Below are 22644 nucleotides of genomic sequence, written 5' to 3' on the forward strand. Positions count from 1 at the left end.
GTTAAACCCAGCAGACTTTTTGTCCCTTTGCAATCTTTTGCCCCTTTCTCACTTTTTGGTATCACATATTATTCACTATCCTTTGCATCTTTCACTTCCATAGCTCAGAGGGGTTAAGGAATCTGTTCAATTTTTAAGAAGTAGTGTTGAGACTTGAACCTAGATCTGACTGACTCCAAAGCACATGCAATATGCTTTCTTCCCAAACAGACTGGCCGTGTGGTCTGACCTGTCCAATATGTAGTCATTAACTACACAGTTTTTCAAATTAAAATTAAAATAAAATGAAGCAAAAAATTCAGTTGCTCGGTTGCATCCATTGTCAAGGGCTGAACTGCCACATGTGGCTGATGGTTATTATACTGAACAGCAGAGATATAAAACACCTCCATCACTGCAGAAGGTTCTACTGGATAGCGCTGGTTTAGATAAAGAGCAGGACAGCATTGGATTAGATGGTGTTCTGTCCTCAGACCCCTTCTCTTTATCCTTTCCCTCTTATTTATTCTCAAGGAGTGGGCACCTCTTGTTTGGTCTGCCCAACTCTCTACTCCCACTTTTCCTCCCTACTTGCTATCACACCATATTCACAGCCTTACAGTGGCTACAGCCATATTTACACGTGACCCTGTGCCCCACAGTGATGTTGATTGGTTCAGGGGTAAACATCTGGCTAAAGCTAGTCCAAGCAACAGCTCTTTCTCCCAGGAATTTGAAATTGAGCCTCAAATCTAATCACCTGACTGATCTCTTTTTTTTTTTTTTAATTTTAAAACCTTTAATTCTTACATGCGTTCCCAAACATGAACCCCCCTCCCACCTCCCTCCCCATAACATCTCTCTGGGTCATCCCCATGCACCAGCCCCAGGCATGCTGTATCCTGTGTCAGACATAGACTGGCGATTCGATTCTTACATGATAGTATACATGTTAGAATGCCATTCTCCCAAGTCATCCCACCCTTGACTGATCTCTTAAATGAGGTACCCTGGGATCCAGAGGTGACCACATTTTCTTTGATTTGGATTGGTAAAACCAGTCTTCAGGGAGATAAATAACAAAACTATTATACATATTGGGGAGGGTTCGATCTTGGAGCTCAAAGGATGTCAGGCCTCTGTGTCCTTCTCTTTCTCTGAGATCTGCCTTCCTCTGTGATGCCTTTGTGCTCAGGCAGGCTCTTCCTGTAAAGCAGAAGTGGTAGCCACCCACAGATCTTTATGACTCAAGACCTACAAAAGAAAAGTCTTGTCTGTCTATATTCTACATCTTTAGGAAGGTTTTGCTTAGCTTGGTTTGAGTCAAGTGCTCAGCTGTTTAGAAACTGTGATCTGTCTTAACAAGGGCTCCTAGAAAACAAAACCTGAAGAAGGGATCAAGTGCTAAAGCTTTATACGGGATGCACAATGCTAGGGCAGTGAGGATGAGGGGACAGGGAAGCAGGAAAAGATGGCAAGCAATGCAAGGAAATGCTTCTTGCTACTTCTTTACAATGAACTGTAAAGAGACACATCTGGTCTCTGGACAGGTCTACCCACACGGATGTGTAGAAAGCCTTCAGACTGTTTGTATAGAGAAACTATACCTTCAAACAGTCCATCAGAGGAAGGGAGGGAGAGTAAATTGTTCCTCCATTCTTCACAGTTGGCCCTGAAGTGAAAGTTGCTTAGTCGTGTCCGACTCTTCATGACCCTATGGACTATACAATCCATGGAATTCTCCGGGCCAGAATACTGGAGTGGGTAGTTGTTCCCTTCTCCAGGGGATCTTCCCAACCCAGGGATCAAACCCAGCTCTCTCATATTGCAGGTGGATTCTTTACCAGCTGAGCCACCAGGAAAGCCTATAGTTGGCCCCATGGGCAGTTAAGTCTCTGGTGCAGGTTCTATCTCCTGTACATCACCGACCCCTTCAGCAGCTGCTTAGGAGCCCAGATCTCTTGCTCTGTGAGGTGGTGGGTCCTCAGGGTCTGCAAAGTGCGAGAGAAGCCAGACTATCCGTGCTTGCAACTCGCTGGCTTCAGCCAGTGGAACTGTGAGGCCTCACTCAGAGCTGATCAGCCATGTCTGTGGTTGAGGTGGACCAAGCATCTAATGGTCTGGGAGCCAAATGATGCAGAGACTCTGAGGAGGCCCTGGGCCAAGGTGTGGGGCTCATGATGATTGGCCAGCGTGGGTCACACACTTACCCCTACGGCTGATGGGATACAGAGGAGATGCTGTGAGCTCATCCTCCCTCCCCTCCTGTCAGTTCAGCTCCTCAGAAAACAGACCTCAAGACAGGGTTAAATGCAAGAAATTCAATACGGAAAACACCTGTGAGAGACAATGGGGGGCCAGACCTGAGAGAGACTGGGAGAGGACCACTCAACAGGTCTGACCCTAAGTGAAGAAGAGAGAAGGCAGGAGTCCTAGGTGGAAGCACCTTAGATTGCAGCGCAGCTTCAAGGAACGTTTGTGAGGTCACTGAGGAGTCCTTGAGCCAAAGTTGTCCATCAGAAGACCGTCACTTATCCTAGGCAGGTGCCTGTCCAAAAATCCCTGCTGTGCTCAGTCAGTGGCCAGCTTGTGGGAAGTGAGGCCTGGGGGTGAAGGGCAATGGATCTCAGAGTGTAGCATGGATTTCAGGGCTCAGCAGCTGGGCTGCAAATACAGTGTCATTACCATTGGAAAGGGCAAGGGTACTGAGCAGGCAAGACAACAAGTGTCCATCCCAGAGCTCACAATGTCCCACTTGCCACGCTCTGGAGAAGTCCGGAAATCTTCATCTGGAGACCACCCTACTCCCAGGGGTGAAGCCGGGGGTCATACCATACACCTTCACGTCTCTTGCTCCTCACCTCTGCAGCAGCAGGTCAACAATCAAGTGCTTCAGTCCTCTGTGGGCAGTCACCTCTGCATTTCTATCTTCCTCCCTCCATTCTCACTGCTACTGATGTGCTCAGGCTCCTGTTAGATCTCGTCCTGTGTGGAGGTCTCCAACTGGTCATTCTGAAACCCCACTCCGTCCTGTTACCTCTGCCAGACAGCCATTTTGTGTGTGTGTCTTGGTAATGCTGCGTCTTCGTTGCTGAGCGCAGGCTTTCTCCAGTCGCGGTGAGCCAGGGCGACTCTTGGTTGCAGCGCTGGGCTTCTCATTGCGACGGCTTCTCTTATTGCGGAGCACAGGCTCTAGGTCCAGGGCTTTGGGAGTGGCAGCTCACGGGCTTAGTTGCTCCGCAGCATGTGGAATCTTCCTGCAGCAGGGATCAAACCTGTGTCCCCAGCATTGGCAGGCAGATTCCTGTCCACAGGCACCACGAAGGAAGCCCCGTGTAGTGGTTAAACACAGTTTTGACCATGTCATTCCCATCTGTAAAAACTTCTATCACTGGGAATGTAAAATGGTACAGCTGCTGTGGAAAACAGTATGGTGGTCCCTCAAAAAATTAAACAGAGAATTACCATCTGATCTAGCAACTTCACTTCTGGGTATGTACCCCAAAGAGTCGAAAGCAGGAACTCAAACAGATATTTGTACACCAATGTTCATAGCAGCATTATTTGCCATAGCCAAAAGACAGAAACAACCCAAATTCTGTTGCTGGATGAATTTATAAGCAAAATATGCTATATACACTTAGTGGAGTACTATATTCAGCCATAACTAGAGATGAAAGTTTGCCTGAAAGGCTGTTCGACAAGAGGGCCCAGTCCTCCTGAGGTCTCTCGGGGGTTCAGGTCCACATCTTTAAGTGGTGTGGGCAGGAACAGCATTCAGGGGCAGAATGGCAGGGCCTGAGTCCAGGGGCACTCTTTGGGCTGATGGCTGCTGGTTCTGAAGGTGTCCTTGCCCTGAGTCCTTCACGTTGGGCTGCTGAGGGGAGCAAAAAAAACAGCAGTGAGATGTAGCACAAGGCCCCTGGTGGCGGGACCCTTGTCCTGTGTGCCTCTGCACCTTCCTCAAGCATGTGCGTTTTCTCTACCCTCTTCTTCCTCCCTCCAAAAGAGAAAGTTTAATATGTGCTATATGACATGGATGAAACTTGAACACATTATTATAAGTGAAACATGCCAGACACAAAAGGAAAATATTGTATCGGGTTGGCCAAAAAGTTCGTTTGGGTTTCTCTGTAACGTCTTGTGGAAAAGCCTGAATGAATTTGTTGGCCAGCCCAATATAATTCCACTTATATGATATACTTGGAATAGTCAAATTTAAAAGGAGAAAAGAGAACAGGGGTTCCTAGGAGCTGAGGGTGGGGAGGACGGGGAGTTATCATTTAACAGGTACAGTTTCAGCATGGGATGATGAAAATCCTGGTGACAGATAGTGGCGATGGTTGCACAATGATGTGAACGTACTTAATGCCAATAAACTGTTCTCTTAAGTTATTAAAATGGAAAAATTAAATAAAAACAATAAGACTTCCACCACTGTCTCCTTAGCAGAAAAAACAAAACAAAACCCAAGAGCCTTAATCTGACCAAAATGTATTTTTCCAGATGATGCTTTTTCCCTTTTCATCATCTTCTATGTTTCCTCCATCAACCCCTTGCTTCCTATATGTGCTCTAGTGGCCACCCATACATGGCATGCTCTTTCCATAATTTTACACATTTTAAAAATGTCACATCCTCACAAATCTTCCCTGAATTCTTCCCATTGTTTCATGCTAAGTGGAAGTAATCTCTTCCTTTTTGAACTCCCACAGCATGTGAATTATATCTTTCCTTAGCACTTACTGCTCTTCTTTGAGATCAAAGATGCCATACAATGAGATAGAGGGGTGCAGCTTAAGGTATTCTAGAGAGGTCCCTCTACAGTGTTAACACTAGGGAATCTACCATCATCTCAGATCTGGGCCTTGGTCTTGCCATCTCAGAAGCCAGGTTTTAATAGTAAGCACAGAGTGGAACCATCTCCCAGGAGGGCTCTTATATTCTCTCAGTTCACAAAAATGGATAGTTACATATACCTGGATCTAGTAGATTAATTTACAATGAAAAATGCAATTATCAAGAGAACTGGGATCCTCTAGGTGGTAGATCACTAAATTCTGTCCCAGAGGCAGGACATTTGCTGGGTGAGCACAGAATCACACCAGGAAGGCATATTGATCTTAAGAAGCATTTCTTGGCTGAGGCAACCCAGAGATAATTCACCCACTGTAGGGATGACACAGACAAGAAAATCTTAATGCCTAGGCCAGTCTGACTGAGACAGGGCTTAGAGGGGCAACGTTAATGCTAGTCTCTGCCTTGTTTTCAGTTGTCATGTCTGATTAAGCCCTTTAGTTCACAGAATCTCTCTCCAAATAGGATACAGAACTATTATTTGACAGAATAGTCTCCAAATACAGTACAGAATGGTTGGCTGACAAGATTGATTAGGGTTCTATTAAATTGCAATCATATCTGCCTTGAGATTCCTCTCATATGAACTGGATCAGCGTTTGGTTTACTTTTGATTATGTTTGTAGATAAGCTCTCGGCTTACCCGTGTGTGCGCATGTGATATGTGTGTGTGCACTCAGTCATGTCCCACTGTTTGCACCCCGTGTACTGTAGCCCGCCAGGTTCCTCTACTATTTCCCAGGCAAGAATACTGGAGCGGTTGCCATTTACTCCTCCAGGGGATCTTTCCCACTCCAAAGTAAGTAAATGTCACTCAGTCGTGTCCGACTCTTTGCGACCCCATTGACTGTAGCCTACCAGGTTCCTCTGTCCATGGGATTTTCCAGGCAACAATACTGGAGTGGGTTGCCATTTCCTTCTCCAGGAGATCTTCCTGACCCAGGGATCAAACCCAGGTCTCCTGCGTTGTAGGCAGACACTTTACTGTCTGAGCCACCGGGGAAGTCAGGATCGAACCTAAGTCTCTTGAATCTCCTGCACTGGCAGGTGGATTCTTACCGTGAGTCACCTGGGTTTCAGAGCTGTGTTTACCAGTTTAGGCTAGCTAAATTACGCTGCAATAACAAACAACTAAAACAATCTCAGTAGCTTATAACAAAGGTTCATTTCTTACTCACATTACATGTCATGTGTGTCAGCTGTGGCTCTGCACAGCTTCATTCTGGGACCAAACCTGGAAAAGTAGCCCTATTTGAAATGTGATCCTCTCATGATTGAGAAAAAAATATGGTGGAATCATGAGATGGCTCATACATTTCTGCTCAGAAGTGGATCAGGCTATTTCTACTCACATTTCCCTGACCAAAACAAAGTCAAGCTTGACGACATTAGGGTGAGAAGCACAACCTTCTAGGAACAAGCCAGATAGGGAGGGTTTTGTTTGTTTATTGGCTGTGCTGGGTCTTCTTGGCTGCACAAGGGCTCTCTTTAGCTGTGGCAAGCAGGGGCTACTCTCTAGTTGCGGTTTATCAGCGTCTCATTGTGGTGGCTTCTCTTCTTGTGAAGCACGGGCTCATTAGTTGTGGCTTAGTTGCTCCACGGCATGTGGGATCTTCCCAGATCAGGGATGGAATCGAGTCCCCTGCATTGACAGGCAGATTCTCAACTGCTGGAGCACCAGTGAAGTCCCGAGGGAGAGTTTTAGCAAAGGAGGGACAGAGAATATTGATAACCACAGTCTACAGCAAGGACTACTACTCAGGCTGTATGTATTAGTGTGACTGTTACCAGTTATAAATATTAACTGTTAAAATACTGAAAGACTTTTGTGCTAGTTGGTAAATAGCTGCAGTTCCAAGTCTCCTGACATCTCCTCCCCTGGGACCTACTACCCACAAAACGGGCAACTGAAAGCTTAACATAGAAGGTATCTCCAGGACCCTTCCTGGACTTCACACCTGGTAGATCAGTGCTTGAACACTTGCTGTTGTTTAATGTTTACTATCATCCTTGGATAATTTCTTCCACTATGTAAATTTTTATTAGTTTAATTAGTTTAAACCTGATTTCCATGCTCCCAGAGGGAAACTGACTACAGTCCCTATATACCGTCAATGTTTGCTTAGTCACTAAAGTGAAGTGAAGTCGCTCAGTAGTGTCCAACTCTTTGGGACCCCATGGACTGTGGCCCACCAGGCTCCTCGGTCCATGGGATTTCCCAGGCAAGAATACTGGAGCGGGTTGCCATGCCCTCTCCCAGGGGATCTTACCCACCCAGGGATCAAACCCATGACTCCTGCATAGGCAGCGGATTCTTTACTGCTGAGCCACTAGGGAAGCCCATCTGCTGCCAATACTTAAATATAATAATAATAACTAATACTACTAATCTATGTTGTCCCTGCACATTTTTACTTCTCTTTCATAAGCATAGTATACGTAAAAATTGCTCAATAAATATTTGTAAAAAGACTTACCTAGCTTTTCCCCATTGCTGCTGCTGCTAAATCACTTCAGTCATGTCTGACTCTGTGCGACCCCATAGACGGCAGCCCACCAGGCTCCCCCGTCCCTGGGATTCTCCAGGCAAGAACACTGGAGTGGGTTGCCATTTCCTTCTCCAATGCATGAAAGTGAAAAGTAAAAGTGAAGTCGCTCAGTCGTGTCTGACTCTTAGCAACCCCATGGACTGTAGCCTACCAGGCTCCTCAGCCCATGGGATTTTCCAGGCAAGAGTACTGGAGTGGAGTGCCATAGCCTTCTCTGTTTCCCCATTAGCTAAGCTTATTTATCTCAACATACTATTTCTTGAGTCTGTTTTTAATTTTTATGCCATTTCTCATGTCTGAAAACATCATTATCACTACTTTGAAATTCTTTTGCAAAGCACTCTCCCTTAAACTGTTTCATTCAATATCCCCGACACTCTGAGGTAGGAATTAGATCACTTTACAGATGAAGAAATCAACAAGACTTAGTGAACTCAAGTGTCTTGTAACTAGTCAGGTTTTATTTATTCATCAAATATTTACTGAGTGCATGAAGTGAGATTTATTAAGGCTGGATTTGAAAACAATTTTCCTGAATTCAAGTCAAGGATTTATTCCATTATTCTCAACAACTTTATCACTAGGGTCATAAACTCAAAGGAAGGAAATAATAATATTGTATTGATTTTATTGTTGAGAACCCCTGCAAAACAAGTCTCAGAAAAGTCATTTGTAAACTTCAAGGTAAACACCAGCAAAAGCAGTCTTATTTGTGCTTGCAACCTGGTGCACAGTTTCATTGTGGATGATTCTACCCAATATATATTAGATGTATTTATATCTAATAACAGATTTGACTATTCAAACCGAGTTTCGCCATTAACTAGCTGCGGAGCCTTCATTAAGTTACTTAACATTTTGGCGCTTCAACTTCATCACCAGTAAAACAGAAATAATGCTAATGCCTTCGGACTAAGTAGTTGTGGAGATTAAAGCGGTAAAGTATGAAAACGAATGCTGGTTGCAGTTCAGTTTCCAACTGCTTTTAAAGAAGTTTTAATTCTGCAGTCAAGTGACAAAAACAATGTGCATATAGACGTAAAGTTACAAGGTGACCATTCTAGGAAAGTGCTGTTCTTTATTCTGAAGTGTATCTTTACAGTTTTAAATCCCCTTTTACGGTACTGGCAGCTGTCTTCTTTAACGGCGCACTTAATCTGGCATTCCTCATGCCGCCCTCCATCCTCCAGCTGTTACTTCCTTAAAAAACAAACAAACCCACGAAAAACTATCTATTCTCCTAAAACTCAAAAGCACGCGGACCACAGCAGAGGTCCACAAAGGCTGAATACGCTATCTAGGACCCCGCTAGACACCGCTGGACTCTAAAGGGGGCGGGGTCAGATGGCTCAAGTCTCACCAAGTCGTCGCCCCTTCTCAATTCTCGCGAGACTTCAAGCAACTAAGCTTCTGCGCATTAAAGACACTAGGAGCCTAGGAGCCAAGGCGCCAAGGGAGGGGGAGGGGAAGCGGGGGGAGACAGTGCAAACGGCGTGGCCGCCATCTTGTTTGTACCCCGGCTTAGCGCGCGCTCCGTTCTCCGTGACGCACGCTTCCCCCTCCCCTCCGTCGTGCCCAGGCCTCTGCATTGCCGGACTCCGCCGGAGCGCGGGGGCGGCTCCTGCTCTTCCCTGGACTTCTGAGCCGAGGCGTGTGAGTGTGCGGGAGCGTCCGCGGGAGGGAGGGGGAGAGGTGAGCGGCAGTCGCGGGGGGAGGGGCGGCGCTTCCCGCCCTCGGCGGAGACCTCACTTCCCTCGCGTGGCTGCTGCTGTAGTTCGGTCCGGCCTGCCCACCGCCATGTTGTGTTCTCCCTGGCCCGCCGCTGTCGCCGCCGTCGCGCTCGTGGGGTCCGTGCGCCTTGTCGGCCCGGCTCGCGGGCTTTCTCCCATTGGCGGAAGGCGACGGCGGGGGGGCTCGCTCGTGATTGGTCGGTGGCGGGGAGGCCGAGGACCTGGCACGTTATTGGTCGCGCTGGCTCCGGCCTAGGGGTTGTCAGGGAATCAGAGGCTGTGGGGATGCACGCGTCTTGGTCTCGGGCTGCCGGGCGATGACCACTTACAGCGCAGGCGTGGGGTGGAAGTTGGGGGCGAGCCTAGAGGCCTTAAGCCGGGAGAGAGGGTGATGGTCTGGCAAGTACTTCAGGAGTATCCTATGCGTGGCTGGGAGTGGGAGGCACTCCAAATTGCAGAGGTGCCCTCCGTGTAACGAGCATGGTCTGGGATGGGGGCGTTTAAGCCCACAAGGGTGCCAGGCTTGGAAACGCTGAAACCTGAGTTACAGGTTGAGAGGATCTTTGAGATCCAGCGGTGCTAGACTTGGAGTATATAACACAGGGAATGACCCTGATGTCCACACATGCCAAATCTGAGAGCATAGTATAGAAAGAGAGGGCATCAGGGCCCTAGAGACATATCCGATGAACAATAGGATCAGATCAGGAATTTTGCTAGAGAGTGCCAGTGCTGAAACACAGGTTTTGGTGAAACCCTGGAGTCCATAGTTACCAGATTAGGGCTGTGGTTATGGTGTGAGGAAGAAGTAAACAAATACAGGCTGAGAGGGAGGCAATCTATTGGATAGGTGTGCTTGTTCTTAATAACAGAATGCCCAGCCCAGGGAGCCACAGCATTTAATAGTGACAGATCTTTAGGAGTGAAAAAGTAGAAGCATTTGGGGAAACTTTCAGATTTGGGAATCATATTAAGAGAGTAGTCACAGATGAGGGGGTCTCAGGACCATGCTGCTAGTTTTAGATGTTCTATAGGAAGTTTTGTGGCTTAGATGGTAAAGAATCTGCCCGCAGTACGGAGACCCAGGTTCAGTCCCTGGGTTGGGAAGATCCCCTGTAGAAGGGAATGGCAGCCCACTCCAGTAGAGGAGCTTGGTGGGCTACAGTCCATGGGATCACAGAGTCCGCGCAACTGAGTGACTAACACACCCATGTAGTTTTACTGCTCTAGGAAAGTTACAGATCAGGGCTCAGTTTCCAAGTTTCCAAAGCTACTCTTTCTAGCAAACATCAGATACTCGGCAGTTTGTTTGTTTGAAAGGATGTTGTTAGGTTCCTCTTTAGTGGAGGAGCGCTTGACAGATCCTGGATCTTGGCACATTTATTTCCTTTTATATATGTCTAAAAAGCACACCCACCCTCATACACACTAAAGGAAAATTTTTTTCCTAAGCAGCCTGGAGTGAAAATAAGCTAGTGCATAGCATCTTGCATCTTATCTTATGTAACAGGGTTTGTCAACTCTGTGGTTCATATTTCAAAAAGCTTTTTTTTTTTTTTTTTAATTGAGAGTTGTTAAGAGTCAGCTTGTTGGGGGTACATTCCTTTTTCTTTGAATTGTAGTAACTTGGATTGTATTACGTTTGCTCCTCCTGTCGTTTGGAGATCATGGAAATACATTTGTTAAACCTGTGTTTTTCTAATCCGTTTTTCCTTGTCTATTTTAGGTGGTTCTTTCAACTTTAGATAGATATTACATTTCCATTTTCAAGACACTCCTGTGACTTTCACATTTCTCAGTTTTATGCTAATGCAACTAAAATTTCAAGACAGAAGGGAAAAGTAGTAGAGGAAGGGGATTGACATTTTGGAGTACATTTAACACATTTCCTGTTAGGTAGACATCCTCATATTGCAGATGAGAAAATTGAAGATCAGAGAGGTTAAGTAGCTTCTCCAGTGTTGCTCAGTGGTTGAGCTGGGATTAAAATTCAAGTTGCCTGATGTCAAAGCTTGTAGTTTTATCTGCTGTGTCTTGCTATCAGCATAAACCTGGCTTGTCAAAACTCTCAGGTGGTTTTACATTTCACAGTGGATCATTTTTCCTTGACTTATGGATGTTAGGGATGTATTGAGTGGGAGAATTTGAGTAAGAAATTGTATTTATTTGAATAATTACAATAAGCGTTTGTTGTACTGTTCAGACCACAGAATGATAACCATATAGAATATTGTTTCTTCAACTAGGTGTTTAAATTGTATCCCTTGGTTTCTATTGTGAAGGGAGAGATTAACATAGTAAACTGCTGGCGTTTTTCTGAACCCAGGTAGGTGATAGGGAAAATATGTGCAGAGAGTTTAAAAATCTGCATTCTTTAAAACCAGGCTTCAAAATATTGTTGCCATAGACTTTCTATATATGGAAATGATTACTGCCGAGCAGTGAGGAACTACCAAGTGCATAGCGTAAAGAGCTCGCTGGGGAACTTTTTCCAACATCACCATTCTTTAGCACATTTGTCTCCAAACACTGGGACCTATCAAAAAACCTAGTGCCTTCTTCAGACTGGGGTGATTGTAGGATATGCTTATCCTCAGTGACATGTAAATTAAAACTGGATACAACAGAATATTTGCAATTCCAAGTTTTCAAGGAAACATTTAACTTCAGGTTTCAAGTGAATTGGAAGTCTTATGTAATTAGGTGAGGGTCCCCTCCCTCATGCTTGTAATGACACTGCAGTGTGGAAGATGAGTGTCAAAAGTATGAGGGCAAATAGGACGCCATGCATTTTGTACATTGGTCATCTCAGCTTCATTTGGCTTAGTCATTAAGTTAAAGATGAAGACTGTTAAAACATCCACAAGCTAGTTTCTTTTTTAGCAAATCTGAACAAGGTTACAAAGACAGGCATATACATAATATCATTTTTATTCAGCAAGCATTTCTTGGTGGTAGCTCTTCAGCACCAGTATACCTTTCTGCGTTAGCCTCCATATATTCTACATTGTGTGTGTGTGTGTGTGCATGCGTGCACACGCATGCTGTGTCACTTCAGTTGTGTTTGACTCTTTGAGACCCTATGGACTGTAGCCCACCAGGCTCCTGTCTATGTGATTCTCCAGGCAAGAATACTGGAGGGGGTTGCCATGCCCTCCAGGGGATCTTCCTGACCCTGGGATCGAACCTGCCTCTCAGGTCTCCTGTATTGGGAGGCCGGTTCTTTACCACTAGCGCCACCTGGGAAGGCCTACGTTCTCCATTAACCCATGGCCAATCGCTGGGCCTTGTTATCATTTGGAATTAATTACCCTAGAAATCCTGAACTCCCAGGAGGTCTGAGTTTATAATAAAACCTTGTGAACATCAGCTTTGTTTCTAAGCAGAAATCCTACTAATACTTGGTGTGTATGTGTGTTAGTCGCTCAGTCGTATCCGACTCTTTGTGACCCCATGGACTGTAGCCCGCCAGGCCCCTGTGTCCTTGGAATTCTCTAGGCAAGAGTACTGGAGTGGGTTGCCATTTCCTTCTCCAGGAATACTTTGTAGACTCATTCTGTGTCATTTTATTTAATCCTTACAACAAATAATCATTACCTTATTTGCTTACATATTTCCCATTTGGTCAAAACTGATTCATCGTACTAGAAAAGCTTCAAGATTTCTTACCCCATTTACACAGAAGTGGAGTCAAAGTGAAATGTGGGGCTGAGGTAGGAGGTGGGCTCCAGGAAATGCAAAGAGGAGGCTGAAAATGAAAGTCACAGAGTCGTGTCCCACTCTTTGTGATCCAGTGGACTGTAGCCCACCAGGGTCCTCTATCCTTGGAATTCTCCAGGCAAGAGTACTGGAGTGGGTTGCCATTTCCTTCTCCAGGGTAAGAGGAGGCTGGATGATTGTAAATGTCCAAACTGGAGCCCGTCTATCTCTTACTTCAGGGCTATAGTGTGTGCTCTGTGCTTAGTTGCTCAGTCATGGCCAACTCTGCGACCCCATGGACTGTAGCCCACCAGACTTTGTTGTCCATGGGATTCTCCAGGCAAAAATATGGAAGTGGGTTGCTATTCTCTTCTCCAGGGGATCTTCCCAACCCAGGGATCAAACTTGGGTCTCCTGCATGGCAGGCAGATTCTTTACCATCTGAGCCACCAGATAAGCCATGGTCAGTGTCTTTTTGAGGCAGTTTTGAAATTTCTTAGTTCAGAGGTACTGAGCCACTAAAGCCGTATGAATAAAATTCAAGAATGTCATGGTTATTGCCTTTTATTGAGTGCTTACATTGAACCAACAAGGGTATAGATAATATGTTTTATCCTCACATAGTATGAAATAGGTACTTTTACTACCCTAATTTTTACATAAGGAAACGGAAGGGTTGAATAATTTGCTCAAGGTCACATTAGCAAGTAAGTGGCAGAGACCAGATTAAGTCTGTAACTTTTTTTAAAATTGAAACTGTTTTTTCAAAATTATTTATTTTTGTTGCTGTGAGAGGGCTTCTGTCCGGTGGCAGTAGCGGGCTCTGGGTACGCAGGCTCAGTAGTTGCGGCTTGTGGCTCCAGAGCACAGGCTCAGTGGTTTCAGTAGCTGTGGTGCAGGGGCGGAGGTGACCCATGGCACGTGGAATCTTCCCAGACCAGGGATCAAACCCATCGGACTCTTTGCCACTGGACCACCAGGGAAGTCCTAGTCTGTAACTCTGTTAATTCTTACACAATTTGTGGCGCCCTTACTCTTAGAAACTGTTCTCTTGACTCCCTAGAATATTAGGGGAAAAAGAAAAACTGTTGCATTTTAGCTCAGAAAGTGGCCTTTGGTTCTTTCAGGCACACCCCTTTGTACTAAAGTCCTGAAAAGTATGGTGACCTTGATAAGGTCACTTCTATGCCAGGGTAGAGCCAAGCCTCCTAGTCACTGGATTCCCAGGCCAGTGCTTATTCTGCTGGACAGCATTCCCTTTCCTGTGGAAGCACTGATTTGATGGCAGAGATGACGCTTAAGGAACCTATTGTATTTTGACAAGTGTGCCTCAGTCACAGGAGGGAGAGTAGCAGAGAACATTGTTAAGGTCACAGACGACCTTCTTGAGGTTCATTCCAGCCTCAGGCATACAACCTAAGAACATTCCTTAGCCAGCAAGTTGTTCTTTTCCATTCTATTTCTTGTGCCCAAAGCAAACTGTTTGTGAGTTATCTGATGTCTTACAGTCTCTCTTTTCATTTTGTTTGTTTGGTTTTGCTTGTGTGCACTGTGACTAGTTAGGAAGGCTACAAGGTCATTTTAGTGTTTTCCCACAGAGACTCAAAACACCTAACATAACATTAATAGATTAATTGTAGGAGGAAGTGGATTTAAAATATTTTGGCCAAAGAGTGCCTTTGGGAGGGGCCACTGTAGCTGCTGACCTTGGAGTCAGACCTAGGAAAGAATTCTCTGTGACGTGTTTACCCTCTGTGGAGCTAGGGGTCAGATTCTTAACCTGTCTGAGCCTTAGTTTCTTCCTATGTAAAGTAGTGGTTAATAATAACACCTGTCTTAAAGTACTTAATGAAAAATGAATACAGTAGCATATGGTAGGTGCCTGTCACTGAATGGGCCTTAATAAGGGAGAGAACACAGCACTGTCTTTTGAGAATAGCGTAAAATCTGCCTGACAGCCAATTAGAACTTCCTTGATGAGGAGGCTTTGTAATTATCCACTCTTTTATGTACAGTAGGATTTCTACATGGTGTGGAGGTGGGGCAACCATTTGACATGAAAGAAATAGTCTGATTTAGTTGTGCCATTGTGATTTAGGAGCTGATTTCTAGTGGACCTCTGTGAGGTCAGTATTACTTACGAATGCCCAAAGTTGTAGGATCATTTGTTCCAGCGTTAAAGTGAAATCACTCAGTTGTTGTGTCCGACTCTGCGACCACGTGGGCTGTAGCCTACCAGGCTACTCTGTCCTCGCAATTCTCCAGGCAAGAGTACTGGAGTGGGTTGCCATTTTCTTCTCCAGGGGATCTTCCCAACCCAGGGATCGAACCCAGGTCTCCCGCCTTGCAGACAGACGCTTTACTCTCTGAGCCACCAGGGAAGCCTGTTTCAGTGTTAGGTTGTCTCCTAATCCCCTCTGTTAACCCCCAGGTGCTGAGTGGTCGTGGTTCTTATGAGAAGAAAATGTCTTCACATTTGCCAAAGAGTAATGGTTGTTAAAATCAGAATAACCAGTTTTATCATTATGTCCAGAAAGAGACTTGCATTATATTCATTTAAAATTTTTTCTGATTGTAGAAATAGTTGAAGTAGGATTGTCAGCTTGATTTGTAGTCACCTGGATAACATTTTCTTTAAAGTAAGCAGAAAGACAACATTGTAGAATGGTCCAAAAAAAAAATCTCCCCGCCTGCAGAAATTTTTGCCAGGTTGCGAAATTTGCTGCACCCTTTCTACAGTTCAGTCACTCAGTCATGTCTGACACTGTGACCCCATGGACTGCAGCACTCCAGGCTTCCCTGTCCCTCACCAACTCCCGGAGCTTGCTCAAACTCATGTGCATCAAGTCGGTGATACCATCCAACCATCTCATCCTCTGTTGTCCCCTTCTCCTCCTGCCTTCAGTCTTTCCCAGCATCAGGGTCTTTTCCAGTGAGTCGGTTCTTCGCATCAGGTGGCCAAAGTATTGGAGTTTCAGCTTCACGATCAGTACTTTCAATGAATATTCAGGACTGATTTCCTTTAGGATGGACTGGTTGGATCTCCTTGCAGTCCAAGGGACTCTCAAGAGTCTTCTCCAACACCACAGTTCAAAAGCATCAATTCTTCGGCGCTCAGCTTTCTTTACTTCTCCATGTTTACTTCTGCATTTATCCTTTCCACACTTCTCCATGTTTTAGCTGTGATGCTCCTGATGGCAGTAAGGCTATCATTTTCAGCGTGGGAGTTGTATTTTCCATTTTGGTTTAAGGTCTTACTTGTCTGCAGGTTTCATTTAAATCCATTGTACTTTCTTTTATACAGTGAGCACTTTCTCATGGATAAACTTAAGGTGCAATTTAGAGAGAGGGACTAGTCTAACCTTTGCATTTGAATGTTTCCAGTAGAAAAGGTTTAAGGTTCAAATCTCCATGTTCAAGGCACATAAGATATCCTATTTAAATGAACACCTTCCATTTAAAATCGACAGTATATTATAAATCAGATTCAAGAATTATTCTTAAACACATTCATGAATATAAGCTAAAATAGTGATCTTGAGCAGTGCTTCAATAAGTGCTTCAGCGACTCACAGGAAATTATACTGCAGTATAGAGTATTTTATATCTTATCATTGGCTTACTTTTGTTAGAGTTACTGAGGGTTTTCAGAGTCCCTAATTACTGTTAACCCTGTCCTCAGGAGCTGCAAATTTTCCATTCCTTTGTCTGAATGAAGTGGGATTCTTTGCCTAGTATTAAGAAAACATATCCCCTCACCAGTGGCATGATCTGTTCATTTAAAAAATAAAAAAGAAAGTACATGCTATCTGCACAATTGAACATTTTTGTGTTTCTTAACTCTCTCAGAAATTATTATTGTACCCTGAAGGTAAGTAGCTTAGAATTTGCTCATTATCAAATGACAAAGTTGGGGCCTATTTAAGAAGCAAAGCATACTTGGTTGGCAGTTATTTGAGAGGCAGAGGATTGCTATTTATGGTGATATTTAGTGTCATTGTCATGAAAAAGGGAAATGCCATAATGTGTGTAAAACTCCCAACCGTTTTGGAAGGTGGTCAGAATAGACTTGCCTGTAGTCTTCTTTTCATTCCACTAAAAGTTGGCCTAGAGCAGCATTTCCCAAGATGTTCCATTGAACATTAGTTCTTACACAATGCTAGTAAGTACCTTTGAGGGTGAAAAAAGGATCCTTGACAAAATAATGGCCAAAGGCATTTCTTTTCTATATAATTAGTATTGAGAATGTTTGTGTTCATGTACAGCCCTTCAAGAGAAAGAATGTAAGTATGCAGCGTTTCTCGAACTTATTGGGCCGTGGAACCCTGTTTGTGAGAATGCTTGATCAGCATTTCATGTTATGATTGGTGTGGAGTAGAGCCCAGTTGAGCAGTTCTGGTATAAAGAGTTTATGAATAAAAAATGAATCCTTTGTATAGGCTAGCTGGGCCAGTAGTGGGAAAGGACTTCTCTGAGAACATATATGTTTCCAGACTAACATAGACTCTTAGGGATTATGTGATTTCAAAGAGCATCTGGTCCCATTGCCAGCAGCAGTATTAACAGAGGCAGTCTCCATCTTGGAGCACTTCCTGTTCATCAGGCACTGGGTTGTTACTCTACATGCATCATTAACCACTCGTCTCTCTAGAATAGTTTACCATCCATTGGTCTTCATTTATGCTTTGGAGAATATAATTTATTTTTATAAAACAAATAATTGAGAATTTATAATCCACTAATGGTCTCATCTGTTAGGTTTATTTTATTCATTTATTTATTGAGCAGCCATTTACTGAGCGCCAGCACCATGTTCGTTATTCTGATGATGTTACCATTGCTCAGAATGTTTCTGGGACTTCTTTGGAGATTATCTTCAGAACATCTGTCAGATTTTTTGAAAAATGTGTTGACATACTTTTTTTTTTTTAACTTGAAGGTGGTTTTGATTTGGAAAATAACTAATAGTGTTTCAGGACCAAGTCAGGTGAAAAATAAGGGTCCGAAGTTACAGTCTGGCAGCCCTCAATTTTCTTTGATCTGCTTATAATTTTAAACTTGAAAATGTGAAGATTTATCATTTGAAACAATCTGGTTTCCTTTTTCTTTTTTTCTAAACCAAACAAAATAATACTCCTTATGAAGTCGTTCCGAGGGTTCTGGAAGAGATAATGAGGGTAGTGACCCAAGGAATGGGCATAATGGATGTTCTCTGTGATGCTATTTACAACATTTTAAAATTGAAGATTCTCCTGGTGGTCCAGTGGTTAAGAATAAAATTGAAGACATTGAGATTATTCATTAGTATGAGACTCATTAAAAATTGCATCCATTCAGTGGAATGTCATTCAATTATTATAAGGGATGTAGGTCTTTATTTGATAGGGGAAATTATTCATATTATTTAAGTGATTACAAAACAGTTTATAGTATTTTTGTATGGTATTATCTAATTTGGGGGAACTAACTTAACCTCATATCTCATTTATATAAGAAAAGCTTTTAAAAGTATATAACCCAAAATACTAATGCTGCTTGATTCTGGCTACTTGGATTAAAGGTATTCTTTAAAAAAAAAAACAAACTCAGACCCACAAACCTATATCAGTGCAAAAATGCTATATATATCCATTTCATCAGCTTAGTGTATAATAAGGCACACAGCAGATTTAATAGTCAAATGACAATGGCTTTGTTTGTCCATCTCAACATATGAAAAGTTCATTTTTCTGTAGATGTTCTCGTCTCTGATATTTCCTGGGACCCTGGGTTTACTTGCTAGTCCAAAAGGGTCAATTAAGGACACCATCAATAAAATGTTCAGGCTGCTAAAGAGCCTGGTTTCTTTGCTGCTATTTTTGCTTCTGCTGGAATACAGTATAACCTCCAAGATCAAGTCATCTGGGGTACTGAGCAAGACCCTGTCCTTAACAGGAATCGTCATGGTGGTTGAGACCAGCTTCTGCCGTGACTCTGGTTCTTTAGTCATTCTTCAGGATGCTATATCAGGAGTTGTGCTGGCTTCAACTTTTTGTGTGTCCAGGATCTGGCTTTTACTTCTTTTATTGAATCTGAAGCTGTCACTGCGATGGACCAGCATTCCTCCATGGCCCTCATCAGTTGGAGCTGAGTAGTAACTGCTCCCCTCCCCCCTTCTTTGGCTGTGCTGCATGGCTTGTGGGATCTTAGTTCCCCAACCAGGGATCGAACCCAAGGCCTCTGGCAGTGAACGTGCCAAGTCCTAACCACTGAACCACCGGGCAGTTCCCCTCAATCCCCGTTACTGCTTATTATTTCATTGACAGTATGGCCAGGTTCAGTTCAGTTCAGTCACTCAGTCGTGTCTGACTCTTTGCAACCCCATGAACTGCAGTATGCCAGGCCTCCCTGTCCATCACCAACTCTCGGAGTCTACTCAAACTCATGTCCATTGAGTCAGTGATGCCATCTAACCATCTCATCCTCAGTCGTCCTCTTCTCCTCCTGCCTTCAATCTTTCCCAACGTCAGGGTCTTTTCAAATGAGTCAGCTCTTTGTATCAGGTGGCCAAAATATTGGAGTTTTAGTTTCAACATCAGTCTTTGCAGTGAACACCCAGGACTAATTTCCTTTAGGATGGACTGGTTGGATCTCCTTGCAGTCCAAGGAACTCTGAAGAGTCTTCTCCAACACCAAAGTTCAAAAGCATCACTTCTTCGGTGTTCAGCTTTCTTTATAGTCCAACTCTCACATCCATACATGACTACTGGAAAAATCATAGCCTTGACTAGACGGAGCTTTGTGGACAAAGTAATGTCTCTGCTTTTGAATATTCTATCTAGGTTGGTCATAGCTTTCCTTCCAAGGAGTAAGCGTCTTTTAATTTCATGGCTGTAATCACCATCTGCAGTGATTTTGGAGCCCCTCAAAATAAAGTTAGCCACTGTTTCCACTGTTTCCCCATCTAATTGCCATGAAGTGATGGGACCGGATGCCATGATCTTCGTTTTCTGAATGTTGAGCTTTAAACCAACTTTTTCACTCTCCTCTTTCACTTTCATCAAGAGGCTCTTTAGTTCTTCACTTTCTGCCATAAGGGTGGTGTCATCTGCATATCTGGGGTTATTGATATTTCTCCCGGCAGCCTTGATTACAGCTTGTGCTTCATCCAGCCCAGTGTTTCTCATGATGTACTCTGCATAGAAGTTAAATAAGCAGGGTGATGATATACAGCCTTGACATACTCCTTTTCCTATTTGGAACCAGTCTTAGACCAGGTTAGGGTTTGATTTATATCTCTGTTCTGAGCACTGAGGATATATGTAGATATAAATGAGACACAGCTGCTGCCTTCAAGAAGTCCTTGTCTGGTAATAGAGACGTGTTAAAAAGTAATTCAGTATGTGATAGGTTCTGTAGTCAAGTGTATGTTTAAATGTTAACTGAGCACGTACCACATGCCAGGTGTTAATGTTGAGTGCTGTAACTTATCTCATTTAAGCCTCAGCACTTCTGTGAGTTGGTGTTACTTTTTTAATTTCCATTTTACACATGAGGAAGTGAGCTCTGAGATGGTTAAGTAACTTGGCCAAGGCTATAAAGCTAGTAAGTAGGTAATTGTGATTTAAAATCAGTTTTCTGATTAAGAGCATTAATTCCCACCCTGCCTTCTTTGGAATCATTAAAGCTTGACCCATGTGACCAGATGCACTTGTTCTTATCTTCAGTTCAGTTCAGTTCAGTTCAGTCGCTCAGTCTTGTCTGACTCTTTGCGGCCCCATGAATCGCAGCACACCAGGCCTCCCTGTCCATCACCAACTCCCGGAGTTCACTCAGACTCACATCCATCGAGTCAGTGATGCCATCCAGCCATCTCATCCTCAATCGTCCCCTTCTCCTCCTGCCCCCAATCCCTCCCAACATCAGAGTCTTTTCCAGTGAGTCCACTCTTCGCATGAGGTGGCCAAAGTACTGGAGTTTCAGCTTCAGCATCAGTCCCTCCAAAGAAATCCCAGGGCTGATATCCATCAGAATGGACTGGTTGGATCTCCTTGCAGTCCAAGGGACCCTCAAGAGTCTTCTCCAACACCACAGTTCAAAAGCATCAATTCTTCAGTGCTCAGCTTTCTTCACAGTCCAACTCTCACATCCATACATGACCACTGGAAAAACCATAGCCTTGACTAGACGGACCTTTGTTGGGTGTTTTTTAGGGCAAGATGATGCAATTGTCTGGTGAGAGGCTCCTGAGAGCAGGACTGGGGAAGAATATGAGTTAGAATAGCAGAGGCTCTTGGTCCACAGCAATGATAAGCTAGAGAAAGCTATCCTGTGTGGAACTGCCAGGTGGAAATTCTAGGGTAATTTGAGTTCTTTTCCCACTTGTTGTTAAGTCGTGTCTGACTCTTTTGCAACCCTGTGCACTGTAGTGTGCCAAGCTCCTGTGTCCATGGGATTTCCCAGGCAAGAATATTGGCGTGGGTTGCCGTTTCCTTCTCCAGGGGATCTTCCTGACCCAAGGATGGAACTGATGTCTCCTGCATTGCCAAGTGGATTCTTTACCACTGAACCACCTGGTAAACCCCCACTGGTGGCTTGAATTCTACTAAAGTGACTGCTGATGAGAAATAGGGATTGAAGTGTTTTTCTTGCAAACTGCCAAGAACTAATAAAAACTACGCCAAAGACCATCACAAAGTATCAAGGAGCATGTTTGGTTTAATCTGGTGCATTAAAAGCAGAGTCAGAGGTAGACTTTTGGAACAATAGCCAGACCTCAGCCGGGATTGGTGGTGAAAGGCATGGATTCCCAGCATAAAGCTGGGGAAGATTTTTAGTAGCAGCTGGTAGTCCTCCTACACTGTCCTTTAAGGCTCAGGAGTTGCTTTCTGCAGGGTTGCAGGGTATGCTGGAGATAAAAAGAGACATTACTTCATAGTAGCTTTGGGGCCTTAAGGAGCTAGGCCTTTCTGAACTTTAACCCCTATGTAAAACAAGAAATTTGGATTGGGTGACCTTTAGTATTCCCCGTCCCTGCCCCCCTTTTTTTAATGCTTGTTCAGACACAGTACAGTATACTTTACATACGCTAGCTCATTTAATTCTTAGAGTGACTCTGTGATACAGATGGTGATATCCATATATTACTGATAAGGAAACTGAGGCTCAGGGTTAGCCTAGTGTCATACAGTTAATAAGTAGAGGAATCTTAATTTGAAACTAACTCTTCCTGATTCCCAGGTGTTTAGTTGGTTTGATGTGAATAAGCATATTCCTCTGCTTCCCACCCCTCAAAGCAGCTTTTTTGCTTCCTTGCAGCTGACATGACCCCCAGTCTTATGAGGTTAAGCTAGGCTCTAGTGTGAATAAAGCACACAACTGGCCTATTGGCCTTCTGCCTTCCTTTCCAAAGTTGGTAGCTATTCAGGGTCTAAACTTTTCAGAAAAGACCTGCAATACCTGTAACTTTGTGTAGCTTCAGGAATCGTCCCACAATGCACTCTGTTAGCGTATCTAAGCTCTTATTTAGATGCTGTAGTGAAATTGCCATGTAGTCCTTTAATATTTTAATGTATAATGTTTTTAATGATATAGTTGTTTCTAATCCTTATAAATTATACATGTGAGGCGTGCTGCGATTCATGGGGTCGCAAAGAGTCGGACACGACTGAGCGACTGAACTGAACTGAAATGTTTCTTGTAGTTCAGCAATAAAATTTGTATCAAATTATGGAGTGCTGTTTGTCAGATACTTAACTGGATCTCTAACCAACAGATGAAATTAAACATCAATCAGATTCCTGATTTTTAAATTAATAAAGTTGGGTGTGATGACTAGTGCTATCTATGCG

At 43.9% G+C, this 22644-nt stretch overlaps 1 protein-coding gene and 1 long non-coding RNA gene across 4 annotated transcripts in view; one reads left to right on the top strand and one right to left on the bottom strand.

Moving 5' to 3' along the window:
* On the bottom strand, positions 2286-7364 carry LOC108634147. Its single transcript, XR_001917417.1, has 2 exons — positions 7314-7364; positions 2286-3856 (listed from the first exon to the last, which is right to left on the bottom strand). It is a non-coding gene; the product is annotated as an uncharacterized LOC108634147 (long non-coding RNA).
* Positions 7571-22644, top strand: part of NFYC (nuclear transcription factor Y subunit gamma) — a 66090-nt gene continuing 51016 nt past the window's right edge. The window contains exon 1 of one of the 3 annotated variants that reach the window (XM_018042445.1): positions 7571-9038. In XM_018042445.1, the coding sequence (XP_017897934.1) occupies positions 8730-9038 (309 nt within the window). In that variant the 5' untranslated portion in view covers positions 7571-8729. The remainder of the gene's footprint in view (positions 9039-22644) is intronic. The other 2 variants (XM_013962939.2, XM_013962937.2) reach the window with 2 other exon arrangements.

This window comes from Capra hircus, chromosome 3 (assembly GCF_001704415.2).
Source record: "Capra hircus breed San Clemente chromosome 3, ASM170441v1, whole genome shotgun sequence".
NCBI lineage: Eukaryota > Metazoa > Chordata > Mammalia > Artiodactyla > Bovidae > Capra > Capra hircus.